An 18775-nucleotide genomic window follows, 5' to 3' on the forward strand; every position below is an offset into this window, starting at 1 on the left:
AGAAATACAATGCAATACCATAATAGGACTCCTATATGAAATCAACTCAAAAATGTCATTCCAAAGCAGCTATCATTCTTCCATTTCTATTCATATGCAGATCTGTTAATACAAGAATTGGGCTAATAATTTTAAGAAGGCATTTCTGCTAATATATTGCTTTTGTATTCTACTCTCCCTTGGAGCTAGGGTGACAAAGCAAGACAATTCATACAAGACATCTACATAATGTAATCTTACCTGGCTGAGACACCAAAGGCACATGGGAAAGTCTACTTCTGGCTCTTGTTAAAGGCCTACGAGGATAATCTTCATTGTATTCCATTTCAAACCTTGCTTGCTGTAAAGTACTGCCCTCCTCATTAGCAATCTCACAGACACACTCATTAGTCCTCTCACTGCTGGCTTCCCCTGAGGAATCACAGTTTGCTAAAGTTCTCAGAGAAAGTTCTGCTCCTCCCACAGATGGCCCATTTGTACCTCGGGCTCCACTGGTAGATGGAGATTCATCATCAAAAGCTCCATTAGTTCTCTTTTGCTGGCTCTGAGGCACATAGCAGGAACACCTGGAGCATAAAGAATTATCTTCATCATCCCGCTCAACGGAATCTTCATTCCTACAGAGACACTTCCCAGAATCCTCTGCAGCTAGAGAAAGGGACTCATTAGAGCTATCTGCTTTCCTGACATCTTCCAGGCTTTGAGAAGCAGCAGCGGACGAGCTTCCTGGAGTTCCAGTGTCCCCACCACAGCTTGGGTTACAATCTTTGTTTTTATTTTTTTCTGTGGTCACATCACTGGCTGCTTTCATATCTGCTTTAATCTGCTCACTCGTGACTTGACAGCCCTTTTCACAGCTGCTCTCCTCAGAAAGAAAAAGCTTCACCCGACTGGCACTGCATCTTTTCCGCAGTGGAGCTTTGCCTTTACCACTCACAGCTGCAATATCAGAAAAGCAGAAGAGCAATATAAAGTAAGGCAAAGCCTGCAACACACACAATTACCAGGACACAGGACACATAAAGGTAGGTCTTAAGTTCACTAGAGTAGAAAACTCAGGATAAAAAGCATTGTAGGGACAGGAAGTAGATGGCAGAGGACAGCAGAGGTAGGCGGTAGAGTGAGGGTGGTCAAAAGGGCAGAGATGGGGATAGCTGAAGTGCAGGCAATTTGTCAGGGCAGGAGAAGGGTCCTGTGTAACTATTGCAACTGGGATTGCCATAGTTATAAAAAAAATTCAAAAAAAATCAAATAATTTTTAATAGATAGTGAGGTTTATTGAAATTAACAAATGGCTTTTGGAATTTAAAGGCCATAAATTATTCTGTTGGAAACGCTACATTTCAGTTAGAGGGAAGAAAAGTAAAGTTGTCATTTTTGTGGCTCAGGGTTGAAATGAGGAGGCTTTGATACCTTGAGCCTTACAGATATTTCATTATCCAAACTGGATAACATCATCAGCACTAATGATGTTTTTATTACCCTAGTTTGGGCAATGAAAAGTTTGCAAGAAAACAACCAAGCTCTGAGAGCACCAAGGACCCCTCACTGTAATATTTTTCCCCATCCAAACTCATGGGCCCCTGGAAATCCATCCACTCGTTTTAAAAAGTTCCTGAAATTAGTGAAGTATTAATAGTCTCTCCCGCCCCCATAAACACACCTAAACTTTAAATGTTAAGCCATTTGTAAATTTACTAAACATAGTGAGGGTTTGAAATGCCTAGAAACACCTAAGCATTTAACAAAAATGCTAAGTGCGCCGTATATGTTACTTCAAAACAAGTGAAGAGAACAAATATACTTGGTATTAATATAATTAGAATTCTGCAAGGCATCGTATATCTGTCAGATTATCATTCTGAAACAAATATGAACATATCAAGCATTTTACAAATTGCAGTAAAAGCTTACTTCAGATTATTGCAAATGAATCTGTATAATTTCTGAAACACGCACTGTCACCTCGTTAAAACCCAAGAGGAGGGAGAAAACAGACACTTGAAAAGACAGGGTCTTCCTATGTACAAACTTTGATCTCTCAAACTTCGGTTTAATATCCTACCTAATTTAATTAAAATTGCAAGCTCTGGTTAAACTCAAAATACAATTCATTGACTGGATTGAATTCTAAACTCCTTTTAAAACAAAGTAGACAACCTATAATCTGCTGGGTCATCGTTTCAGAGACATTTCCTCACCTAAACAGAGAAATAGAATGACCTCAGGCAGGCAAAAGAGCAGTGGGAACCAAAGCAATTCCCCACTTCCCGTTGGCTTCCCCATTGGTTTTCCTTGTACAAACTGGCAGGGAGTGTTGAAAAGATAATCATGAGACCATGGTAGTATGGCTGCACAGCAACACTGAAACATGGGCCCTGGTTTGTTTGTTTTTTTAAATCAGCCCATTTGAGGAACATTGATTCAAAAATTGGTGCCCTGTAATGCACGATTTGCCCAAATAATGGTTAGAACTATCAAACAGAAGAGTTTCACTAGTGCATAGATTTTTACTCCGATATTAATTCTGAAAGGAATCTTTATTGAACAATGCTACTGTTAAGGTGATCAAAGCTGTATTCAAACCCTGCTTCTTCAAAAAGTATGAACATCTATTAAAATAGAACTTGAAAAGCAATCGTATTTATTATTAATCAAATATAAGTAACTGCCCTTCTCACCAAGTGACTTGGACAATACACAAATAGATAAAACCCACAAAACCTCAGATATTGGAAGACTGCTATCATGTCACCTCTAGTCCTGCTCTTCATCAGACTAGACATACCCAGTTCTCACAACTGTTCACTGTATGTTTTAGTCTCCAGTTTCCTAAACATCTTTGTTGTTCTTCTTTGCACTCTTTCTAGAATCTCAACATCTTTTCTGTATCGTGGTGACCAAAACTGGATGCAATATTCCAAGCCTGGTCTTACCATTGCAGTACAAAGCGGTATTAACACTTCACATGATCTTTGTACTATCCTTCTGTTGATGCAGCCTAGGACTGCACTGGCTTTCTTTGGGAGCTGCAGCACACTGCTATTTCATAGCTAAGTGATTGTCCACTAGGATTCCTAATTCCCTCTCACAGTTATTGTTGAGCCAAGTGCTACCTATTCTATACTGGTGCATTTAGTTTTCCAAATGCTTTGGTATTGCAAAATTTCTCAACAGAATTTGAAGCACTACACAGATCCATTTTGTAATACAGAATACAACATATTTTACATACACAAGTAAATTAAAACTCGCACCTAAGGGTTCCTGGTTTTCCACTGGATCCCTAACTCTTTCCTCTCCATCTGAGTAACTTTGTGCAATGCTGTTTGTGATACAGGATCTTGCGATGTTTTCATCTTCATCTTCACTGTCTGAATCGTGCACTGTAATAGGTGCTAGGTTTACACTAGGCTGCAGACCACTAGGTCCTGAAAAAGACGCAAACATAAATAATCGATTATTCTGGTTTCTTAAGTCATGACTCACCTTGATTGAACTTGTAATTCTAGTATACTATCTAAACTAGCTGGGATTTGTACTGTGGTTTGGAATACCTACCCAAAGGAGTTTCTGCAGTTCATATGTCTGTTTTTCTCTTCTTCAAGTTCCCCTCAAACATCATAGAGAGGAATAAACACAAAACACAGTGTGTACTCTGTTTTGTATCAAGTTGGAATGCTTCCCAACTCTCCTTTAAACATTCATCTGGACATATTGAGGTCTTAAAAAAAAGCAGATTCACCACTGCTTCCAAACATTCAGGTGGGAGGTCTGAAGAGAACTATGCACATATTCACATGAATGCAAACAAAACTATTGTTGTGATTTACTTCCTTGCTTTCTTCAGGCCCTGTTGATATTCAGAGGGCACATACAAGGGTAGTAACCCTTCAGACCACCCAAGTGGAGGCTAGAGAGAGATCGCATTGCACATATGACTCTAATCTCTACCTAGTCTGAGTCCTTCACATGATTAGGCAAATTAGGTTTTGTTTTTTGATGTTCAAGTCTTCTGTTAGTTCCTTCCTGCCACAATCAATTAGTACCATACAATGCAATTAGATTAATCCAGCTATCTATTTGTAAAATGATGAAAATGTATTCTGTCACATAAATATACCAAAAAAGAGGGTAAAACGAAAGCTATAAGATATCACAATGACAACTAGAGGTTACTAAAAGCCTTCTTGTTGGTTGTAAGCAATGTTTTCTTGGCCAGGAAATACATTTATAAAGGATCTCTGCACAACCCTAATCCTAAAAAAAAGAAAAGAAAAGAAAAGAAAAAGAGATGCATAATTGTATCTCAACTGAATAGTAAACTAGTAAGTGTTTTGGCAGTCAGAACAAGATTAATGTGGTATACCAGGCAGCAGTGCAAACTTGAAATCCAAAGTTCGTATCTTGCTAGAACTATTAACTTAGTATATATGTATAACACAATTTAATATAAATAAACTTATGTTTTAGCAATGTATCTCAACCTTCACATCAGCAATATAGGAAAATCTATGAAATCATTAGGAGTTAAAAATTACTTGATGGCGCTTACTCAATCAGTTCACTCAACAATCTATTTCCAAAGTAATCTAAAAATTACTGTAAATAATTTTTTTGTACAAAAATCAAATTTCTGTACAAAAAATGATTTAATATTTGAAAGCAACTAATGTCGATATCAAGCGTTTAAGTTCAAACTATGGCACTTTAAACTGTACAATTTATTCTGATAGTAATACTATCTTGGTGAACCTTAGCAGCAATAAACTTATTTGCATGCAACTAGTGAAACAATAAGAGAAGTATGTGGACGTGAAATTTACCTGCTTGTTCTTCATCAATTTCCATGGGAAGAAGTGCTTGATTAGTTGCAATTGCTTCACTGTGGCTCTCCACCAAGGCCATTCCATCTTCTTGTGCCACCTCCTCTATCTCATTAAGTGCTATAAAAACAAGTAAGAATGATCCAGATGAAAACAAGAACACCTCTTTTCATGAGTTGATAGATGCTGTTCCTTGTATAGCCGAACTATGATTGTAGGAAATCTTCCAAGGGGAATAGCAACACTCTTAGTCTGGAAAAATAACTAATAGTTCACTTTTAAATTTTAAATTTTGATGGAGGCTTTCCATGTTGTACTGAGAGAAAAAATATAGCTTTCAAACTAAAAGATAAGAATGCTTACGATTAAAAAAAATTCTATAATTCTACAAATTCTACAGTAAACTAAAGGCAATATTAAGTTATATTACCCTTTCTAAGCAAAAATAAAGTCTGTATTGAGAGTTATTTCAATGGTAAAAATCATACTTGTCAAAAATAAGAACAAACACTGATGCAACACAAAAGGGATAATTTTAGAACATTATGGGTGATAGATCAAACTGATATGTTCTTCACTATTTAAGAGATGCAAAAGAGAATGTTAATAGTTATTATTCTGTGTGATTGATGATGTGACATCAAGTCAGTGTCAAACTTCAGTAATCACCCAAATAGACCTCTTCCAGGATGATGTGTCCCCAGTCTGCCCTTTCAAATATTCCAACATTGAACTTGTTGTTGTAACTAAATCCATGCCTATCATCAACCTGGTAATAACTAGAGTGCTGCTCTAACCATCTAATATTAAAGATTCCTGTGAGTATGGAAAATATTCTAATCTAAGGTATCCTGGATACCGATAACTCTAATGTACAGAATTGCAATTTACTCTTTCCATCTTTGTTCTAGTTTCTTTGAATTGGTTTCTATCTGTTCACTGGCATCTTTTAGCATACTAGTTGAAAGCAGGAACTCCTTCAAGTTTGGAAAATGCTTCCCCCCCCCCCGGTTATTTTTCTCTTCAATCACTTTATAAAAGTTAGAATAAGAAAAGGACCATCAGTTTAGTACAATGGTTAAAGCACTATAAATTAGGAAAATGTGATCATGGGTGATCTCGGGCCAGTTACTTTCTCCTAAGAAAAAGGTAATGGCAATTCACTTCTGAAAGTCTTGCCAAGAAAACATGGCAGGTTAACACTGCCTTGAAGGAGTGAAAATATTGGAAAAAAATTGCAAACATTTCAGTTCCAGTTCAGAATGGCAACTGACAGTAACAGATAGCAACAGATGCCAACTAAATGTATATTGTGTAAATGGTGGCTCAAATGGTGCTCAATAAGCACACTTGTATAACAAATTATAAATTGTTTTTAGGACGCTTTCGGTTTTACATACACAACACACATAAGGATGAACATAGATATATTGTACAGGTTAAGTAACGCATGAAAGCCAGCTTGATGCAGTGGTTAAGGCATCAGGCTAGAAAATGGGAGATGTGAGTTCTAGTCCTGCTTAAGAATAAAACCAGCCGGCTAATCTTGGGCTAGTCTTTCTCTTGACCTAGGAAGGAGGCAAAACCTTGCCAAGAAAACTTTAGGCGATCTCTGAAAATTGGGCATGACTGGAGAAAAAAAAAGCAGAGCATAAAGAATTAGAGCATAAAGATAGGAATTAAGTTAAAAGTGAAAAAAAAGTAAGATGTGAAACATGTCTGGAAGGGGAGGATGATACTTTTCTCCTTGTTGGTGGCCTATATACTATATATAGACAATCACATTATTAAAAACTATTAATAAAACTTACCATCTGCTGCATTCTGCTGTTCCTCCATCTGTTCCTCCTGTCGCAATTCGTTCTCTTCATTTTGATCATTTGGTTGCTGATGGTGATTATGGTGAATATTGGCATTGTTGTTCTGGTGGTTATTATTGTTGTCATTTTCATTGTTGGAATTCTGGTTGCTCACCAAAGCAGAGGAAACTCCAATTCCTGTACCTGCACTCAGACCTACACGAGCACAGCCCTAAAATACATTAAAGGAATTACCGACTGGCAACTCACAAAGAGTTTCCAGGACAGTATTAATCAAAGATCATAAGATGACAGGAAACTGTGACATCTGAACACCAAGGGATCATTTCTGACCCCACAAAGACACTTCAATGCTCTTTTCCAGAGAAGACCAATGACTTCTGAAATGGCAGTAAACCCCACGATAGGCTGTATAAACACTGCTGCTTTTAGCTTTATAAACACTGCTCTTTTATCTTTGCATTATTGGCTTAATATGAGAGAAAGTAATACTTTTTTTTTAAAGGGACGCGGTGGCTCAGTGGGTTAGGACGCTGAGCTTGTCGATCTGAAGGTCGGCAGTTTGGCGGGTTGAATCCCAAGTGCCGTGTAACTGAGTGAGTGCCTGTTACTCATCCCAGCTTCTGCCAACCTAGCAGTTCTAAAGCACGTAAAAATGCAAGTAGAAAAAATGGGACCACTCCGGTGGGAAGGTAACAGCGTTCCGTGCGCCTTTGGCGTCTAGGCATGCCGGCCACATGACCACGGAGACGTCCTCAGACAAGCGCTGACTCTTCAGCTTTGAAACAGAGATGAGCACCAGCCCCTAGAGTCGGAAACGACTAGCATGCATGTGCAGGGGAACCTTTACCTTTACCTTAATACTTTTTAGCATTAGGAAAAGTGCCAAAGCAGCTTCTTTGAAGCTTCTTTGCTGAGTTACTCCACAAAGCGCCGTTTCCTCCTCATGCTGGACAGAAAAGTCTGAGTATTGTAACTTGACCTGGCTCTGCTGACAGTGAAGCTACTTCGTCCAGTATTGGCTCAGGTTACACAACATGTGGCCTGCTCCTTCCCAGCCTCCCGAGTTCTGCAGATCTTCAGAAGGTAAGGGGAGGGATTCTGAGGACCCTTGAAGAGGACCGTTTGGAATCTGATGGGCCAAATGCCTTTGGGGACCTGGCAGGGCAGGGATGTTTGAGTGTGGGAGGGAAAATAGATAAATGGGGGTACAGTGCAACATCTCTGCAAAGTTAAGAATTCTACAGAAATCACCTGGTCATTTTTAATTCTGTAGAATTCTTAACTTTGAAATAGGGTTATATATAGCTTTTGGGGGTTTTGATGTCACTTTGAGCAGTCATTAAATGATCTGTCGTACCTCAAGGATAACCTGTATTTTTATAAGCCTCTTGCTTGATACTTCTATTGTAACTTGCAATACTGAACTAGTTTTCAACACTTATGTCTTATCATTATGCAGAATTAATCTGACTTGAGATATGGAGTGCACACAAGTCCTTTTCCCAGATTCTGACCATCCTTGCTGCTTTGAACATTATCAAAAAACAGGACACAGCAAAACACAGGAAAATTATGATGAAGTTTATGGAATGCTCATGCTTTCAACTCAGACTTACTCTTTGTGTGAGCAGGTGACTGCCTGCATAGGATTTTAATTCCATACATTAACCAAATAAAATTTTATTTATTTAAAAGCACTCAGTAGAAGCTTAATATTTGGTGCACAGACTCAATTGTTATTTTTTATGCTCACCTTGGGTGGTTCCCGAAACATCTGGTCCAGAGAGATAAACTCCAGGCTTGGTAGTAATTCAATAAACTGACTAAAAGAGTCTAGTTTTATTGCATGGCATCTCACCAGGGTGAGATCAAAAAGCCGAGTCCATCTTGAATGATCTACAGAAAAAACAATGGGTTTATCACAATATATTTTCCTAAATGCACTTTCCAAGTTTGAAAATTACTCTTATTTCACCATATCAATTTGGGTTTCCTTCTTCATTTCCACCATTCCAAAAGTGGATTCACAGTTATTCTAATGAATATTTTGCTGAAAGCCTCTATTTTCACAGGTAGCTAGTTAAACAGAATAACAAATACTATTAAGACTAAAAAAATTCCTACCCCTCTCAAACTTAAAATACATTGCTTTTGTTACATTACAAGTGAAACACAGAAAAATAACAAACAAGCACCTTGGTAATTAATATTTCAGAAGCCTAAAGTTGGAGCATTTAAAAATTAAGATTCTTTATTTGACTGACGAGTTTAAAATCTATAGGTTTCAATGAAATAATTTCTTTCATTAGCACAGCTTTCATTTCATGAATAGAAGTTTTTTCTGTTCATGAATTGAGTAGATATTACTCACTGAATCATGAGTGGGTAACCATTTAATGTTCAAGGAATGCATTTAACACCCTCTTAACTTTGTAATCAGCGGTTCACGGTGCAGGTAAGTTTATATAGACTTTCATAAAATGATCTGATGTATTTATTTAAACATATTTTATATGAGGCTATTCTTGAGTGCTTTGGAAACTACAACTAGTATTTAGGAATAAAGCACTCAATAACGCTCCTCATGGTTTACATATGCATTGAATACCAGTTAAGCTATATTCAATATACTATTAGTTTATAATCCCCTAAAAATTCAAAACCAAGTTATTTGAAGAGCTGCCTCTTTCAATACTTACACCTAGACTTACTTAGTCTTTACGTTCTATGGAAGATCCCTTTCTTATGATTACAATAGGACTACACTCAGCTCAAGATAATTTAGTGTAGAAGAGGGAACCATTATGAGGACTTGTGTGGAACTACTCTGACTACAATATATATCCAATATAAAGTGGCAATGCCCTAGTCCTCATAAAAATAATTATGTGAGTATTCATTACAACCATTAGGGACCAAGCTTCCACTGAAAAAATATGGTCAATTTGCTCTTAAATTAATAGTTGTAATTTTATGGTTTAAATTTTTAATTTATCATATTGCATTGTTCCATCTTTGTTGTTTGTATTATAAAAGGTGTTACTAAAAAAGAACAAGAAATATAGAATAATAATGTTAAAGTTCCAGTAGTATTCATCACTCAGTAAAAAACAGACAGTAATACTTCTTTTCAGAAGTATATAATTGAAATGAAATGGCATTCTTAGATCAGTCATATAGGATGATATGATGAAAACATATAGACATAAATTGTCATATGTACAACAAAAACAATTCCCCAAAATAATCCATTTATTTAAGGAGAGGATATGCAATTTATTGAGGGACTTTACCAGATGTGAGTACAATACCTGTGATCCAGCTACTTGGATTATGTAAATGAGGACAATTGTATATGACAAGATATTTAATTGAAGAGAAGACTTCATTTACTGCTTTCATTCCTATGTCTGTGATAATGCCTGGATTTTCAACCACATCAGCTAATCCATACTTCACCAGATCTGCATTGATCATTTTGCCTAGACACAGAGGGAAGAAAAAAAACACCTTTTTTCCCCCACGACTTTGCTATGCAGTCTGAATACTGGCCACAGTTATATTAAATATTCACCTCTTGGTCTTGGAAAGCAAGAATAGCAAAACAAAGGAAAAAACATGTTTTCTAATAGTCACAAACTTAGGGACTGATCTGTAAGAGCTAACTTAGCAAACTGTGCTAAAGTTAAATTCTACCTAGCCCCTGCTTTTTTTCTCTTTTAAAAGAAACTCAACAACAATCCAGTTTGGCATAAGTATTCTATTAGGGTTAAGGAATATGACAGAACAATGGGCTGCAGAGTTGAGATATATAGTTAAGATGAAACACCAATATCCCATTACAGCTACAGATATGAAGTTTATGTGAAAAAAATCTTTAGCAAATTTGTTATTTCCTTACTCTCCTGGCATACACTCAGGAATAAAGCTAGGTGTAAAACTCTACCATGGGGCTGCACAATGTATAGCCTGCATGCCACACAAGGCCACACATTTTTGAAAAATAACCAGCTGACTGCCACCAAATGTTACTGCCTGTAGGAAAGATCTTCAGCTGCCAGCTAGTTTTCACATCCATGTCCATCTCAAAAGGCACATTAACGCCTCTAGGTTTCATAGGCACTGTCAGCTTTGCTGCTGCCAATATGCTGTTAGCTGCCAAAGAGCTAACTGGCCTGCTAGCTATTCCTTCGTGACCCATGATTATTTTTAAGGTATCAGTCTGGTTCTTGGTCCTTGGCAAACTGTGCAGGCCTGCTTTACCATATGTTATCACTAAAAAGACCCACTTTGGTTATTTCCTCTGCACGTGCTTGATTAATCCTTCTTCAGGAAATGAGAACTTCCAATATATTTTTTTGGTAACAAGACCTATGCACATTATCTCATTCTATGGTCTCATCAGACCAAGGTTTAATTCCCCCAGAGAAATTCCCAATGATGTAGAGCAGGGGTGTCAAACTGCCGGCCCGTGGGCCGGATATGTCATGGCAAAACCACGTCCACCCCATTGCCAGCAATGGGAAAAAAGTCACAATATGTTTATTTTATTTATTTTAATCCCATTTATATCCCGCCCTTCTCCGAAGACTCAGGGCGGCTTACAATTTAAGCACAAACCAATGTGCTTAGCAATGTTGCAACACATCACGCGCCCTTGCGAGTTTGACACCCCTGATGTAGAGTTTTCATAGCTCATCTCAAAAAATGAAATGCAGTCCAGGCCACGTATGCATACTATTATAATCAAGATTCCTTATCTAAGTCCCAAGCACATTTGATGAGCAACCAAGACTTTAGGGTTGCCTCTAGATTACACAAGAAGGTATCTTAACATCTGTGTACTCCTTTTAGGCAAATAATAAAATCCAGATCTACCCTAGCTGCTGATAGTTAACCAACAGAAAGATTGAAGGATTTCGTACACTGTAACAAAAACTCATCAACATATCCAAGATGTAGTGTTTCAAACTGGGGAAATTCCAATTCTGCCATTTTTAGTGCAGAGAATACTCCATCTTTGGTTAAGGAAGGCTGAATTCGTACTTCATGCAATCTGAAAAAAAATGAAAACCAAAGTAGGAGTAAATGTTAACCTGAGGCCACTGATATTAGAACCCTTGTTCAAAGCAAAGCAACAGCAAAACATTTTTATTACATCAACATTATTTCTTGATAACATCTATTATGACATTTATTACATGAATGAAGTAAATAGAAAGCAAGCCATGGCAAAAAAGCAACACACAGCATTTAAGAAAGAATAAACAAAACTGCATGAATGGTAATTAGTAAATGGTAATGGTAAACAGAATGGTAATTATGGTAATGATTGAAGCCTGGGAAACAACCTCTTGTCAATCCACAGGAGTGCTGATTTACTATAGCCTATCAGATACTTAAGAGCCAGGACCTGGCAGCACAAGGAAACAACAGCCCATGACTTAATAGCCAACCATCAACATCCCAATCAACAACCATAAAGCCACACACAACTAGGCACCTCTTAAATACTATGGGTAGAATAGCCCAAATCACACATCCTGGTAGAGAGGTTGAGTGAGGATAAACTCCAGTAAGAGTTCCAGAAGCTCAGAAGATTAATAAACCTCTGGTCCCAGTGACCAACCCGGATCGGATAATGGAAATTTACTGACAGATTAATTCAAAAGACCGCTGACAGACAATTACCTTCGTGCAGCAGTTATGATGAGGTAGCCAAGATCAACTTCCAAAGCATTCTTACAAGCTCCTAGAACTATAGTGTGCAAATTTCTGAAGCCCCCTGAAAATCCAAAAAATAAAACAAAAAAGTAATTTCCACTGTGTTTTAGGAACAGTAATCATAGAAGGAATGTTGGAAGCAAAATTGAAAACCCAACCTTTTTTTATTTCTATTTCAGCATAGTGTATGACTACTATTACTTAACAGATAAGAATCCCCCATATGTCAATCACAGCACACATCCTTCACTGCAATCTCTGCATACAAGTTTGAAACTTCTTTTCTATTAACCAAATTTAACATTTTGATTCATACTCCAGGATCACGGGGTTAGTCCAAAGTGAAATCATACCCTTAGACTAAGGAGAATAAAGAATACGCACATTTAGAAAACCTTTTTATGATCTCCCTTAACCTCAGTCTCCACAGCTACACTATTCAACAACATAAACATGTTGCTTTATTGTTAGCGAACTTTCTCTATTTCATCAATTAGCAAGTTCAGGAACGGAAGCCAAATTTGAACTCCATGCAAATATATGTTCACCAAGAGAATATGTTATCCCTTAAGCATCCCAAGGGGAAGCACTAACTTCTTAAATTTCAAATATAAGAATTCTTTATATTCAGATGCACCCAGTATCTTTTTTTATATTAAAAGCAACTCTTATCTCTGAATATATTAGCAATATTCATTTCTATAAAGGAGAAGATGAAGAAATAATGGAAAAGTAAGAATTGTTCTTAATTCCAGAGAATTTCCATACCAGATCTCCAACTGTCTTCTACAACATGCTGAATAAGACCTCCAAGAAAAGGAACTCGAACCAATTCTAGATGTTCTAAGTTTCGAGCAGAAGCTAAGCCAGTGACTAGGGGAACATACTTCAATGAGTTTGTGGGTCCTACAGAAAAAAACAAAAGAAATTCAGAGTCAGAGTCAGCTAAATAAAAGCATAGAAATGTTAGCATGTACTTTGTTTTAATAACATTTCAAACATTTTCATTCACATAACAAAACTGTTACTTTCTATGCAGAAAATGCATAGATTTAAAGATATTTTGTCTACATCTCTACATTCCTCTAATTCTGCAAAGTCATGGCAGATTATTCCTGATACATGGGATACAATTTCCCTGTTTACCTCCACATGACATAATTAAATTTTGTGTCCTGCAGTTGAAGGCAGCTAAGATAACTTATCAGAAAAAAAGTAGTTCAATTTTCAAACTGTGAACAAGGAACCACAATTTTAACAACTAAATCAGTATTAATCAGATTTGGAGCACAGACTGACATTGACATTACATTACATTACTACTATCTGGATAATAAACCACTTCTTTCCAAATGCTTGAAATGTTTAGGAAATTGTATCGTAACACATTTTAACCTAGATCAGGGGTGTCAAACTCAATTTCATTGAGGGCCACATCAGCATTGCGGTTGCCCTCAGGAGGGCAGGTGGGTATGGCCTGGGTGGGCGTGGCCTACTGGGTGGGCATGGCTAGAGTGCATATGGCCTACTGGGTGGGCATGGCCAGCTCTACATTGTTAGCATCAAGGGTGCCTATGGGGGCCTGGGCAGGAGTGGGACAGATCTGAGGGTCTCTGGCAGGAGGAGGGTCTCTGGGCCAGGACCAAGGCAGTGGGGGCCGTTTCCTCACTGTTTCCAGGATGGCTTCGCGGGCCGCATGAAACCACTTCGCGGGCCGGATCCAGCCCCGGGGCCTTGTGTTTGACATGTCTGACCTAGATAATGATTGAAGCAGCAAGACTGCTCTTTTACCTGCACAATTTCTCATGACAAAAGTGCGTAAGCTGATGCAAAGGAAATCCTTAAAAGGTTGTGGTTTGGTGAGTCTCACCCACTTCAGGTACAGATGCCTCAGCATTGGAATACAAGGAATGTCTGGGACATTAACTCCTAAAAAAATACACAGAGCAGCAAGCTGTAGTCAAAACCAGGCATTTCACAGAGAAACACTGCAAATATAAATGGTTTGATTTGTCAGACTACAGGTAGTTCTCAACTTAAGACAACTGGGAACGGAACTTCAGTCATTAAATGGTGCAGTCATTAAGTGAGTCATCATTTCACCAGATCCAATTTTATGACCATTTTTACCATGGTCATTAATTAGGTGACTTTTTCCGAGGTCATCAGAGATTTTGAACTGTTGTTAAATGAACTATTGTAAGATGTGGACTACCTGTAGTATTAATCCAGTAATTTATTTATTTATTATTGGGACTTATATGCCGCCCTATCTCCCGAAGGACTCAGGGCGGCTAACAACAATAACATATAATAAATACAGAAGTTAAGATAAAAATTAAAATTAAAGGCCTCTGTACAATAAATTAAAATTAAAATAAATTAAAAGTTAGAGTTAAAAATTAAAAACATAATTAAAATCCCTGTCAGTCCAGGTCAGCCAGGTGGAAAAGGAGTGTTTTGAGGCCGCGGCGAAAGGACTGGAGATCTTGGGCCATCCGAAGCTCAGGGGGGAGCTGGTTCCATAGGGCTGGTGCTCCCACAGAGTAGGCCCTCCCCCTGGGGGTCGCCAGCCGACATTGTCTAGCCGACGGTACCCTGAGGAGGCCTTCTCTGTGTGAGCGTACTGGGTGATGGGAATTCGTTCCTGGCAGCAGATGGTCCTGCAAGTATCCCGGTCCTAAGCCATGTAGGGCTTTAAAGGTAAGTACCAGCACCTTAAATCTCACCCGGAGGGCAACCGGTAACCAAGGCAGCTCATGCAGGAGGGGTGTAATATGGGAGTATCGGGGTGCTCCCATCACTACCCGTGCAGCCGCATTCTGCACCAGCTGAAGCCTCCGGGTGGCCTTTAAGGGCAGCCCCATGTAGAGAGCATTGCAGTAATCTATACGGGAGGTAACGAGTGCGTGGGTGACTGTGCGTAGGGCATCTCGGTCCAGAAAGGGGTGTAACTGGCATACCAGGCGAATCTGGGCAAATGCCCCCCTAGCCACGACTCCAATATGATCTTCAAAACTGAGTCGTGAATCCAGGAGGACGCCCAGATTGCGTGCTCTATCAACGGGAGGTAACATCTCCTATAACCAAAGATGGAACCTCTTGGACTAAACGAGATGCAGGTACGTAAAGCCACTCAGTCTTGGCCAGGTTGAGCCGGAGCCTGTTCTTTCCCATCCAAATTTGTACCGCTTCCAGGCAACGGGACATCACATTGAGGGCATCACTGGGTTGGTTCGGGGTGGAGATGAAAAGCTGGGTATCATCAGCATATTGATGATACCTTACCCCGAAGCCACGGATGATCTCTCCCAGTGGCTTCATATAGATGTTGAACAGGAGAGGCGAGAGTACCGACCCCTGAGGCACCCCACAACTAAGGGGCCTAGGGGTTGACCTCTGCCCCCCTGCCAACACCGTCTGCGAACGGCCTGAGAGGTAGGAGAACCACCGCAGAACGGTGCCTCCCACTCCCAACCCCTCCAGACGACGCAGCAAGATACTGTGGTCTATGGTATCAAAAGCCGCTGAGAAATCTAATAGGACCAGGACAGAGGAATAACCCCTATCTCCCGCCCGCCAGAGATCATTCACCAGCGTGACCAATGCCGTCTCCATGCTGTACCCGGGCCTGAAACCCGATTGGTACGGATCCAGATACTCAGTTTCCTCCAGAACCAAAGGGAGATGCTGTGCCACCACGCTCTCAACGACCTTCGCAAGAAAGCGAAGGTTGGAGACAGGACGGAAGTTATTTAAAATAGCTGGGTCCAATGTAGGTTTCTTAAGGAGGGGCCTTACCACCGCCTCTTTCAAGGCGGCAGGGAAGTACCCTTCACTTAGTGAGGCATTGATAACTGCTAGGATCCACCCTCGTGTAACCTCCCGAGAGGCATAGACCAGCCAGGAGGGACACGGGTCCAAGAAACACGTGGCGGCACTTAATTTCCCCATGATCCTGTCCACTTCATCCGGAGTCACAGGATCAAACTCTTCCCAAATGTTCTCGGCCAAACTCATCGTTTTCCTCTCGTCAGATACTGCCCAGTCAGAGTCCAGACCAGCACGAATCTGAGCAATTTTGTCCACCAGATATTTACTAAATTCCTCAGCCTGTCCTCGTAAGGGGTCCTCTCCCGTCCCTTGATTTAAAAGGGAGCGGACCACCCTAAACAGGGTGGCTGGGCGGTTATCTGCGGACACAATGAGGGTGGTGAAGAAAGCGCGCTTCACCACCTCCATTGCCACAAGATCTAGAAAAGGATCTTAACTGTGTTCGGTCAGACTTGGACCGACTGGTTCTCCAAATGCTCTCTAGGCCCCTTCTCCGGCGTTTCATCTCCTGCAGGTCCTTGGAGAACCAAGGAGCGAGCCGGGACCTGCGCCGGGTCACAGGCCGCAAAGGCACAACGCGGTCGAGAGCCTCTGAGGCAGACTGTTGCCAGGCATTAACTAAGGACTCGACCGGGCTGCGGGAGAGGGAGGTAGGAATCATTCCAAGCGCCATCTGGAACTTATCTGGGTCCATCAGGCGCCTGGGGCAGAACCATCTGGTCTGTTCCGCCTCCTGACAGCGGGGGGTGACGTGACGGAGGCCCAACCGCAGGAGATAATGGTCTGTCCAAGAAAGGGGTTGAGATGTTGGAGTAATACAGTGTTGATAGCATGTATTTTACAATGTTGAAAAAATCTATTTGTTTCATCTACTAATATAAATAGAAACTATTCTACTATTGCAAAAATAGCAAATCTATTCACAATATGTTCTGATTTCATAGCTTTTCAAAATGCTTAACTGCTTTAATATCATAAATACATAATTCTTACCTACTAAGTGCAAAGTTTGAATTTTAGCTCCTATTGGTATTTTCAATTTATTTTCAGGTGGAATTGGGAAGGCACCATTACGATTACGAAACTTCCCTAGGATGTGAACTTGGGGCATGTATGTCCAAATGGCTTCTACTAGTTCCAAATGGGAAGTCTCAACACCCTAAGTAGTATGGTAAAAAAATCCAGAATAAAGAGTCAAGCATCATCATAGCAAAAACAATATTTATCTTATTTATATTAATATTACCTGAACATTGTTGCCAACTTACATACAATTCTGTATTAATATTAAGCCAACTTCACTGACAATTGTTAATTGTACATTAGTTGCATATCATATATGCATTAAAAATAGCAGATCTAAATCTCCTTGCTAAGATTTATACCTTGCCTTTCTAAGAACCCATAGCGGAGCAACCAATAAAATTATCAACATTTAAGTATCAGTAAAACAACTCTTCAGACTGTTATATAAAACTGTATCCTCAGGACTATTTTGATAAACCATATGTTGATACATCATAGCTAGTTACAACACTAAGCTTGCCAATTTTTGCAACTCCCAAGTTATTTTTCCACACTCTGCAAATAAACTATATACAAAACAAACGTGATTAGTGTATGTATATGATGTTATTTTATGTAATACACTGTTCTTTCTATGCTATCGTTCATTCATAGACTGTTCCCTTCTTATAGTAACAGATTGGGCTTTAAGGGCAAACTTCCAGATTTAATTAAAACAGAAAACTCCATGTGAGGTTTTTTTTTTAATTACAGTTGTTTCAGATGTGATAATGAAACCCAGATTCAAGGGCACGGAATTGAATTTGATCCATAAAATACAAATCCATCTGTCCTTCCAAACTGTCTCCGACATTTTCTAAATTTGTCCCCTTAATTCTTATCCAGAATGACAGCTGTCAAATGAAATTGCAAATTTATGTTTTGAACACATACCAAGAGATTTGGGCAAGCCTGCAAAGCTTCTAGCACCCCAGGAATGCTGAAGGCTTCATAACCCCGAACCCTACGTCTGTCAAGGTGCCTGGGATGAAGGCCATATAGCTGCTCAATATCTGGCATTTTCTTCAGCAAGGTTAGGAAGCTGGAATCTGTGAATCCTGCACAAACAATCCATATTGTACTTTTTATTAAAAAATTGGTTATCTAGATGCACAAAGGCAAGTAACGTGTCTTTATTTTATCATATAAATATATATATACACCACCATTTCTATTTTGGCATATTCTTTTGTAATTTTAGAATTCAAAGACAACACTGCAGAAAGATGGTACTACTACTACTGAGGAAAAACCGAACTAAATGCAAGAAGATAAAACATATTTGAAATAGTTACTAGCGGACGGTGTTATATATATTTAATCAAATAAATATTTAATTCCCCAAAGTATAATTTGTTAAGTGGTGTCATAGATCTATGTTATAATTGATCATGACTAGTTTGACTAGTCTTTAAATCTCAGATCTTGGACTTTTTGTTTTTGTGAGATTAGGTTTAATTTGCACTTGAATACACTATATTGTTATTCATGTACTGCCAATTT

The 18775-nt window shown here is 39.1% G+C and overlaps 1 protein-coding gene across 1 annotated transcript in view; it reads right to left on the bottom strand.

The window, feature by feature from the left end:
* FBXO38 (F-box protein 38) overlaps positions 1-18775 on the bottom strand; it is a 37331-nt gene that overhangs the window by 15004 nt on the left and 3552 nt on the right. The window contains exons 4-15 of the mRNA XM_083355385.1: positions 18167-18330; positions 17201-17366; positions 14165-14302; positions 13142-13279; positions 12341-12434; positions 11575-11705; positions 9961-10131; positions 8403-8545; positions 6638-6857; positions 4827-4946; positions 3258-3431; positions 241-939 (exon numbers count right to left, since the gene is read on the bottom strand). Coding sequence (XP_083211511.1) covers positions 241-939; positions 3258-3431; positions 4827-4946; positions 6638-6857; positions 8403-8545; positions 9961-10131; positions 11575-11705; positions 12341-12434; positions 13142-13279; positions 14165-14302; positions 17201-17366; positions 18167-18330 — 2358 coding nt within the window. The remainder of the gene's footprint in view (positions 1-240; positions 940-3257; positions 3432-4826; positions 4947-6637; positions 6858-8402; positions 8546-9960; positions 10132-11574; positions 11706-12340; positions 12435-13141; positions 13280-14164; positions 14303-17200; positions 17367-18166; positions 18331-18775) is intronic.

The sequence above is a fragment of the Vipera ursinii genome (assembly GCF_947247035.1).
Source record: "Vipera ursinii genome assembly, chromosome: 2".
Classification (NCBI taxonomy): Eukaryota; Metazoa; Chordata; class Lepidosauria; order Squamata; family Viperidae; genus Vipera; species Vipera ursinii.